Source organism: Bipolaris zeicola (genome assembly GCF_000523435.1).
Source record: "Bipolaris zeicola 26-R-13 unplaced genomic scaffold scaffold_250, whole genome shotgun sequence".
Taxonomy (NCBI): Eukaryota; Fungi; Ascomycota; class Dothideomycetes; order Pleosporales; family Pleosporaceae; genus Bipolaris; species Bipolaris zeicola.
The window spans coordinates 25,477-34,647 of record NW_006912299.1 but is presented as its reverse complement, the minus strand read 5'-3'; the positions used below and the strand labels follow the sequence as shown (position 1 = coordinate 34,647).

Sequence of the window (9,171 nt, the reverse complement as noted above, 5' to 3'; positions counted from 1 at the left end):
ATAGCCCGTCTACATGCCCCAAGGGAGGCTTTATATATAGACGTTAAATACAACTCACTCACTCACTCACTCGCATCGCAGTACCACAGAACGCAATCCTTAACGACCCGGCACGGGTCCCCGGCGGGGATCCAGCAACTTTCGATCCCTATCGTTATGTAAAGTTGCGCAAGGACCTTAAAAATACCCAGCGGTATACTTTTGCGATGAGTGACGCCGAGCACATGGCGTTTGGTTATGGGAAATATGCTTGTCCAGGAAGAGCCTTTGTCGCCAATGAGATCAAACTAGTGCTCTCGCAACTCCTGCTGTTGTATGACTGGAAGTTCCCATCAGGACAATATTCACCACGCCCGAAGAATTTCACTGTAGACGGAGACATGTATCCTGACATGCAAGCCAGGGTGCTTCTGCGTCGCAGAAAGGGTGTTGATGCGTGAGGCGGAAAATCAGGATTTTGGCGTGGCAGACATGGGACATTGCGACAGGTGCTTTAGTGCGAGGGCACGAGCCTAATGAAACTTTGAGCAAGGTATGAGAACAGGTAGAAACTCAGGAGAAACACGTAGTGTCCTATTGAATTCAGCGTTTCGAAGTGGAGTTCACGCGACAGACCAAAGGAGCCATTGATCACCTGTATCGCTGCTACTTCTTTTCTGTTAGTCAGAATGAGCGACACTTTTCACAAAGACAGTTGACCAAAAGCTTCTCATCCAGAAAACACCTTAATAGTATGTCAATATTAGCCATTACGACTGCGACTATGGCGTTGTAGTTCATTTTTGGCCGCAAATTATCTATCAATGGATGCAAACCGGCGAGAAGGAAATTAAACCCGATTGCTTTCCTTTTGCTGTCAAAGATGCTGGTCCAGCCTTTTCTATTCATGGAGAATACCGTCGCTCAATTTCCTTTTCTTCCCACTCCACTGTCGTCTAATCGCAACAGAGTCGGCGACGGAGGGTAATTGTTGTCTAATAGGGATGCTGTTATCACCCCTCAGATTAATCTTGTGAAGGACATGTAGTTATCGCAGGTATTTCCGGGTGTAAGCAATAGGATCCCGACCGTCATGTCGGATGCTGAGAGCTTCGGCGGTTCTATGTAGCATTAGCCTTCCAAGCCACTAGCGCTGCAATCCACGGACTGTTGACAAGTTCCAAATCTGGTATACCAAGATGTTTCAGAGGCCTTTTGCCGTTCCGCGACATTGTCCAAATGGCATTCGCCGGAGTTGGCCGTACATTAGTAGGGGAATCCATGGCTGCAGGCCGTTTGAGCCAAAGGGTCTGTTTGCGCTAAGCGACTTCGGGAGTAGCGTCCATGAGGCTGATTGTTAGCGACCCACGTGGCGATTACCATTTGACACAAAATCCCATCTCACTACAGCCACGCATCGTGAGGAGAGCCAACAGTTCACTGCGCACATGTCTCGAAAGCTATCGGGATCTCTGGACCAGGGGAAAATGCCACAACAAGTATCCCATCGTAATCCCCATCACCACAATGCATCGTGATCCACACACACGCCCACGGTGCAATATGACAGGCGGTGAAAACTTCTCGTAGTAGCGGCATTTGTCCGAGCGTGAGGCTAAACCCAGTATTATCGTGTTATTCTCCTTATCGTTTGCCTTCAGTTTCACGATAGGCCCTTTTTTTTCCCCGCGTCGTCTCCGGTTCTTTCCCCTCTCCACATTCTTTCCTTTTTGTTTCCCGTCTGCGCGCACGTTACCCTCTTCGTCCTTCGTTCTTTAGCGAGAGCCGTCAAATGAGTGGCAGTCTCACGGGCAGTTGTCTGCCGCCTTCAAGCAGTTTGCCATCCGCTCGTTTGCTAGTTTCCCTGCCAGAAACCCAGATCACCTCGGCGCTGAAGCATTTGCGGGCCCTGTATTGTCCCGTACGCTTACCGACCGTCATTTCCACACCAGTATCCAAGCGAGATCAGCAATCCATCACGTCGCCACCAGCCCCTGTTGATTCCGGCTATGCCTCTCAGGATGAGGACGAAGACGACCAAGAGACGAGTCTGGAAGAGGTGACCGCTGCTCTACGTGCCGACCCATTCGAACGCACTTTCACCGCGCAATGGCTGAACTCGCTTCTCGCGCGTTCGGAGGAAATGAGCATGGATGTAGAGGCTCGTGAGAGGATCGTTGACGATGCTGCCTTTATTCTTTCGAGTTTATTCGAATCCAGCAACTGTGACGAAGACGAGGCGCTAACCCGCGACTTCAGCTTTTCCATGCCCTTTGGAAAAGCAATCCAAGTTACACTCAACGATGCGCCGCTCTCAAGTACGGACCACACCGCAGTTGGCCTGCAATCCTGGGGTGCCAGCATCGTCCTTAGTAGCATGATGTGCGCCGACCCCAAGCGATTCGGGCTGGATCCAACAGACCTCGCGCCCATGCCCAAGATTACCGAGTTGGGCACAGGAACTGGTCTCGTCAGTCTAGTGCTAGCAAAGCTCCTTCCCACCATCAACATTCACAATGGCGACATTGCAGCGACTGATTACCATCCCGCCGTCCTGGACAATTGCAAGCTCAACATCGAAACCAACTTTCCCTCGAGCTGCACCAATGCATCGCCGCCTGTGTCGACTGCAATTCTGGATTGGGCACAGCCGCCTCAAGCCCTGAAAGCAACGGCCAATCTCCTCATCGCGTCTGACGTCGTCTATGCACCCGAGCATGCTGCTTGGCTACGCGATTGCGCCGCGCATATGCTGACTCTGGGTGGCACGTTTTGGCTAATGGTCACGGTGCGCAAGACTGGCAAGTTCGAAGGTATTCCCGACACTGTCGAGTCCGCTTTTGTTCCTGAAAAGTGTTCCAAGAACGCAAACGGTATGGTTTTTCGCATACTGGAAAAGGAGTTTGTCGAGAAGAGGAGGGGTGTGGGCAGAGGTGATGAGAGTGGATACAACCTGTATCGGATAGGATGGGCATAGATTACGATGAACATAGATGGGTTATGTGAGTGGCGTTCTAGATCATCCTGTTTTGCGTGCGTAGATCGACGATGCCATGATTTTTAGAAATGAGCGAGCATTATCAATATTTTGTCATTTAGCGACTAGATTAGTGCTCAAGGAGTTAGATCATAGAGAAATTAGAGAGAGGTAACTTATGTTGTTTATCCATGAATTTTGATAGAATTTGAACAAAACATTACATTTGTAGTATTCATGATTTATCAGGACTTGAAAAGCCACCAACTACTCTTCAGGCGGGTAGACTACAATACGGTCAATGTCCGCACCTTTGATATCCTTGCCGTTGTATAGGCCGCCAATAGTAATGGTGTTGTGGTCTCCCTTCTCCAAGTCAAGCATGAGCGGCGTGCTCAGAATAATCCCCTTGTGACTATCTCTTTGGTACAATGTTTGGAGCTCTTCAGTCTTGTTGTTGACAATGACGCTGGAGATGCGACGGAGCTGCCAAGTTCCATTGATACGATCAGGAGTGCCACCAGGTTGGTCGCCAAAGCCCATGTCGTCAGTGTTTTGATAATAGAATGATACCCACTGAGGTTTACCGCTGCCTTCAATGTTGTGGAAGATGACTTTGCTGTCGTTGCCATAGATGCCAGTCACAATAACTTTGTCGCTTGCGAATTTGGCTTCCTGGTGCCATGCGTTTCCAGTCGTGGTTGCATCCTTGTTATAGTAGGTAGTACCTTCGATAGGTGTAACTTCACCAGTTTTTACATCGAGGTCGTAGACATCATGCCACACAAGTTCAAGGGACTTTTCTTCCTCGTTGATTTCAAGTGGAAGCCAGATGTACCTGTTCGTTATCAGCACTCTACCATTCTCTATTCACAGCTTCCAAGTTTCTTACCTTGATTCCCACAGCGAGATGGAATCCCATTGGTCTCCCATGTAGATGTAGGTTGTCTTCTTGGTACCGTTGATACGGAGATTGAAGCCTGATTGGGAGTTGTACGTGCGCGTATTCAATGGCGCGATTATGAAGGGCTGCGACCAGGGACCAGAAAGAGAGTCTGCGCGGAATGCGACCACATCTTGGTAGAGTTAGTGTTTCTTGCACATTTCAACAACGACTTGCATCTTACTATTTGGTCGATACCCCGTTTTATGTGACATGAGGGCAAAGTAGCTCTGATCTGTTTGCACGATATTGGGAGCCTCCAGATCGTATTTATCGAAACGGTGGATAACCTTGTCGAGAGCAGTTATATTCTCATTGTAGGATGTGAGATACACGTCGCGTCCTTCGCGACGGTCGCCGTTGGAGTAAAGGGCGTATGCACGTCCATCTTTTTGGTCTACAAACATGCCAAAATCTTGCGACCAATTTCCAAGAGGTGCCGTAGCATCGACGAAAGTATAGGGTCCGGTGATGTTGTCGGAAACGGCAAAACCTTGGAGCAACTCGCCGTACGTCGAATTGTCGGCATGCCACCACATCTACAAAGTATTAGTTGAACTGCCGAGAGAACATGTGCCAATGCCGTACATGATACTTGCTGGTAGCCTTGCTATATACAACTTTTGGTCTCTGAATAATGTCCTTCTTCGAAATGTAGGGATGGTCTTCGATTGGGGTCAATGCCAAACCGTGGGGTTCCCATGTTGCAAGATCGTCGGAGCTGTAGACGCTCACACCACCACCTTCTTCTTGACCTTGAACTTTGTATTCACCGAACAAAAAGAATTTGCCGGTCTCAGGATCCACGGTCACACCGCCTGCATGCGCATTGACAAGTGAGCCATCTGTTGCTCTCCATCGCGCTCCTGGAACAATCCATTTGGCAGACGTAGTTGCAGAAACGAACACAAGACGGCAAAATAGCTTGCTGAACCCCATTTTGAAGTTATGGTGGGAAGACTTGGATAGGGACGGTGCTGAGGACAACGGTTTTGCTTGGACTTCATATAATAGCCGGCCAAAGTCCACAACTATTTCCCAGCCAAGCAATTGCGGGGGTAAATAGCCCGAGTCCACAACGACGTGAACCCTGGAAGATGTTGTGTGGGGCTCCGCACTTCTTCCGGCAAGGGATCATCGCATTTCTCCAGGCTTTAGCATTGCGCTATTACCACATTTCGGTATGGCTGACTGTGGTGTCGGAAAAACCAAGACGACAAGCCCTTTGCCCAGTGAGGGGACGCGAGAATAGCCAGGCGAGCCGCAGATAGTACCATTTCAAGCAATCGTTCCGTATGTAACCGGGTCATCGTTTCTTCGGGTATACGGGCCAAATAGTGTCGCTACAATCTTCTATGTAAAAAGCGATTAACATGACCCGGGGTAGCTCGAAGGTGGTATTTGCTTGCCAATTATTGACGTCATGTTTACAACCAATGACTTCCTTTGCTTGCATAACTGCATAGTCAAGAATTTGTACCGTTTTTGAGTATAGACTGTGAATAGCACTATATTGTTCACGTTTCTCATTCAAGTGCTATGTTGGTCTGGGAAAAAATATTGACTTTGACGTTCAGAGTGGATGCGCACATGCAACAAGCGAGCAACCATCTCTTCTCAAGCACAGGCCTCCATTTAGCAGTCGTGTGGCCGACATCAAGATATGGGGATCACGTGAAATCAACGCTCAAAGGCTGACACGGAACACCATAGGGGAGCAAAATAACAGTAACATTATTCATGTTGTAGATGGTAATTGATTGGCTGGCAAGTAAATACGTATGTACAAAGGATAAAATGTAGTCAGAAGAAAAGAAGCCGTAGGGGAGCAAGCCCCGGCATAGACCAAGCCACATCATACCCTGTCTAGAGTTCGTCGCACCGGGACTCCACAGAGCTTAGATACACATGGAGAACCATGGGTTGAATGCGACACACCTGCCGTAACGGCAAGTAGTGGGTCCAGTGTAACCCTTGCCACCGCAGCGTCCGAATAGCGAGACACTGTCACTGTTACCGTGGCCACTGCCGTAGCTGCCGTCGTAGTTTCCGCTGCTCCTGATGGATTGTTAACTATGCAAACGATATGAAGATTGCGGAGATGTCTTACTGAGCTGGGGTGGCAATGGCGGAGGTCTTGGTGATGAGAGTGGAAACGCTCAAGGTAGGAAAGGGCACTGTGACGTTGGCGACTGGGGTGCTGCTTGTTGTGGCAGTGGAAACAGTCAAGGTGGGGAGAGGCACTGTGGCGTTGTAGACTGGGGTGTTGCTTGCTGTGACAGTGGCAGTTGGTGCCTCAGCAGCATCACACTCTGGGAGTTTCTCAAGCTTGCCTTGGGGACCGTTGCAGCTTTGCTTAGTATTGAGCCTCTGGCTCTTGCCGTTACCTTTGTCAACGCCCTGGTAGTCTGCGCAAACCTCCTTGGTCTGTCCACAAGAGCCGCTGATGGTCGCACTGTCACCAAAGTTGGGATTGATTCCAATCAAGTCAGAGGTCAATCCAAAGGCCTTGACGTTCTCGACAATGACTTTGCGGGGAGACTTCTTGCTGTTGTTGGTGCAGTCACCGCATGAGCGGTAGAGTTTACCAGCATTGACAATGGTGTAGTCGCGGATTGTCACAGTTCCAGGGCCGCTACAATTATGTTAGCGGGGTTCCTATCTGCACTAGTAAAAGAGAACCTACTTGTGCTGAACAACCTTGTCAATAGCATTGGTTGCTCCACCACCGACAATAAGAGCGTCACCAGTGCCGAGGACGGAAATGGCATCTTCGCAGACGTCACGGAACCAGACGTTGGTCAGCGTGCAAGAGCCCAAGCAGTGGACACCCTCGAGCGCATCGGTGCCGATGATAACATTGGAGATGGAGGCGCCGTCTTGCAGAACGAAGACGGCATTCTGGCTGCCAGTGTCATCGTCCGTGTCACACTTGTGACCACGGTCAAACTCTTTGTTTCCGAAGTCAACGGAACCTGTGATGACGCTAGCTTCTGGCAGCGCAATGACTTCGCCGATACGAGTGGGAATGTCCAGAATATGCGCAGCTGCCATGTTGGCGACGAGCGAGAAAAGAGCGACTTGAGAGATCATGTTTAAAAAAAAAGGCAAGTTACCAATCAAAGCGATTTCGAGAAAAGGTGCGATGGATTAGAGGAATTGGATCGTGTTTCCAGATTAGGCACACGATTAGAAGTGAAAATGAAAACAGTGCAACACGATAACATAGGAAGGGGTGGGAAGCTTGCTGTCTTTAATGGATACATGCCTAGTTCTCTATGCATAAGCGCTCGGTTTGCGAACATATGTGGATACCAAGATAAGCGGGTGGTGGAGTATGCGAAATTACCGCAGATGGACTTGAGTGTCCAAGGCCAAGACTACGCCGCCGCAGGAGTGGGGGCACTTTTTCTGCATGGGCGGATCGTTCGAGAAAAACGTGCGATGGTTACTATTGTAGGATAAGTGGTTGGCAGCGGGTAGGACTAGGCCTTATGTGGTCGAGTGGCTTTCCCTGTCTACAACACATTTTGAAAGTCTACATAGTCACGGAATAATTAGTAAATGTCCTTGTGGTAGGAACTGTTTTTTCAAATATTCCAAAGAACACTCTTTGTGAACAGTAGGGCAAAGCCGTTCAAGTGACTGGGTTTTGCCATGACTGCAAACGGCAGGACAAAACATCCTGTCCGCCACAGATCAGTCCCAAATTTGTCGTTGGATCTCAAAGGATTCCTTGGCTTCAATTTGACATAGACTTGGCATCTCGGCCAAACTTTTAGGCCTCGTTTCCGAGTACGGGCGGAGAGCTACGAAAACCACGGTCCCCGGAAGGGTCACTACACCGAAAAATCTCTTACTGACTATTGCCAATTAATGAAGAGATGTCATTTCTTCCAAGATCACATCTCATTTAGCACGCTCCCGGACAGACAGCTGCAGGTCTAAGAATGCGGTCTCCTTATATGCGTACATACTTGCATGCCAATCCGCGTAATCGTCGATTAACGTTTGCCACGGTGCAAAGTGCTTACGCGCCGGGGAGTGAGACGTCACATCATGTTTGGAACTATTTCTGCAGGCTATGGCATGTCGAAGCCAACGGACGAACGAAGACGCCCCTAATGGGATGCCGACGAGGGAGTGATGTGCAATAAAATGTGTAGAATAGGTAATGTAGACCCCGGTGTGATTCTTGTCCTGTGCCGAATCCGTCATGAGAATCGTCTCGGCTTTCCCAGTAGGCCTCGAACTGGCGGTCGCGGGCGAGGGTGCGGACATGCGGCGGAGCACGCACAGACGCTCGAAGAGAAGAACATTTCAGCGGGTCGGAGTCTTGGCGCCTGGAATAATTTCCAGCAGTTTCAAGTCGACACCAGTGAACCGTCAAGGCAGACACAGACCTCGACGCCGCACCAACATGTCATCGATGCGAAATGCCGTTCAGCGGCGCAATCACAAAGAGCGCGCGCAGCCCCTCGAGCGCGAGAAATGGGGTCTGCTCGAAAAGCGCAAAGACTACAAGCTGCGCGCCGCCGACCACCGAGAGAAGAAGGCCAAGCTCAAGATCTTGAGCCAGAAGGCTCGCGACCGCAATCCCGATGAGTTCTCATTCAAGATGATGTCGTCCCAGGTGGACAAGAATGGTCGCAAAGTGGCAGACCGGGGCAACAAGGCCTTGAGCGTCGACGTGGTCAAGCTGCTGAAAACTCAGGACGCGGGCTACATCCGCACCATGCTCCAGGTCACCCGGAAAGAGCGCGAGGAACTAGAGAAGAAGCTGGTCATGGAGGAGCAGGGCGAGGTCCGGGCTATGAAGGACGGAGAAGAGGCAAAGCATGGCAAACATAGGGTCTTTGTGGAGAATGAGGAGGAGCAGGAAGAATTCGATCCGGATGCATGGTTTGGGCGTGGAGAAAAGATTCCAAGCCGAGTAGATTCACCAACATTTGGCGATCTCCAAGACGAATCGGAGGAGGACGAGGAGCAAACTATACAGCGGCCCAAGACACTGTCCAAGAAGCAGGCAGAGGCAGAGGAGCAGGCGCGGCGAGAAGCCAGGAAGTTCCGCAAAGACAGGGAGCGTGCGCTGGAAAGGACAGCCTCGAAACTGCAAGGGATCAAGAAACGAGAACGTGAATTGATGGCGGCAGAAGAGGAGCTGGAGCTGCAGCGCGCAAAAATGAATAACACAGTGGGAGGAGTCAACAAGAACGGCGTCAAGTTCAAGGTCCGCGAGCGCAAGCGTTGAAGACATTGCGATTATTTGGAA

The 9,171-nt window shown here is 50.1% G+C and overlaps 8 protein-coding genes across 8 annotated transcripts; 4 read left to right on the top strand and 4 right to left on the bottom strand.

Annotated features, from left to right (window-relative positions):
* Positions 1 to 128: 128 nt before the first annotated feature.
* Positions 129 to 440, top strand: COCCADRAFT_108237 (uncharacterized protein; the record flags this gene model as incomplete). Its single annotated transcript, XM_007718727.1, has 1 exon — positions 129 to 440. A coding segment is annotated over one exon (312 nt), but the record flags the coding sequence as incomplete, so codon positions are not given.
* Positions 441 to 999: 559 nt separating this feature from the next.
* Positions 1,000 to 1,262, bottom strand: COCCADRAFT_8900 (uncharacterized protein; the record flags this gene model as incomplete). Its single annotated transcript, XM_007718712.1, has 2 exons — positions 1,000 to 1,100; positions 1,148 to 1,262. 2 exons carry the CDS (start codon positions 1,260 to 1,262, stop codon positions 1,000 to 1,002), a joined length of 216 nt encoding a protein of 71 aa, XP_007716902.1.
* A 61-nt stretch (positions 1,263 to 1,323) lies between these two features.
* On the top strand, positions 1,324 to 1,569 carry COCCADRAFT_108236 (uncharacterized protein; the record flags this gene model as incomplete). The annotated part of the gene is made up of 1 exon (XM_007718726.1): positions 1,324 to 1,569. The coding sequence occupies one exon, from the start codon at positions 1,324 to 1,326 to the stop codon at positions 1,567 to 1,569; it is 246 nt and encodes an 81-aa protein (XP_007716916.1).
* Positions 1,570 to 1,771: 202 nt separating this feature from the next.
* On the top strand, positions 1,772 to 2,956 carry COCCADRAFT_108214 (uncharacterized protein; the record flags this gene model as incomplete). Its single annotated transcript, XM_007718725.1, has 1 exon — positions 1,772 to 2,956. The coding sequence occupies one exon, from the start codon at positions 1,772 to 1,774 to the stop codon at positions 2,954 to 2,956; it is 1,185 nt and encodes a 394-aa protein (XP_007716915.1).
* Positions 2,957 to 3,223: 267 nt separating this feature from the next.
* On the bottom strand, positions 3,224 to 4,838 carry COCCADRAFT_8898 (carbohydrate-binding module family 35 protein; the record flags this gene model as incomplete). Its single annotated transcript, XM_007718711.1, has 4 exons — positions 3,224 to 3,794; positions 3,849 to 4,032; positions 4,084 to 4,438; positions 4,488 to 4,838. The coding sequence occupies 4 exons, from the start codon at positions 4,836 to 4,838 to the stop codon at positions 3,224 to 3,226; spliced, it is 1,461 nt and encodes a 486-aa protein (XP_007716901.1).
* A 959-nt stretch (positions 4,839 to 5,797) lies between these two features.
* Positions 5,798 to 5,947, bottom strand: COCCADRAFT_108227 (carbohydrate-binding module family 1 protein; the record flags this gene model as incomplete). The annotated part of the gene is made up of 1 exon (XM_007718724.1): positions 5,798 to 5,947. A coding segment is annotated over one exon (150 nt), but the record flags the coding sequence as incomplete, so codon positions are not given.
* Positions 5,948 to 6,005: 58 nt separating this feature from the next.
* On the bottom strand, positions 6,006 to 6,992 carry COCCADRAFT_40748 (polysaccharide lyase family 3 protein; the record flags this gene model as incomplete). The annotated part of the gene is made up of 2 exons (XM_007718723.1): positions 6,006 to 6,534; positions 6,586 to 6,992. The coding sequence occupies 2 exons, from the start codon at positions 6,990 to 6,992 to the stop codon at positions 6,006 to 6,008; spliced, it is 936 nt and encodes a 311-aa protein (XP_007716913.1).
* Positions 6,993 to 8,319: 1,327 nt separating this feature from the next.
* COCCADRAFT_108206 (uncharacterized protein) lies at positions 8,320 to 9,150 on the top strand (the record flags this gene model as incomplete). The annotated part of the gene is made up of 1 exon (XM_007718722.1): positions 8,320 to 9,150. The coding sequence occupies one exon, from the start codon at positions 8,320 to 8,322 to the stop codon at positions 9,148 to 9,150; it is 831 nt and encodes a 276-aa protein (XP_007716912.1).
* Between the last annotated feature and the right edge of the window lie 21 nt (positions 9,151 to 9,171).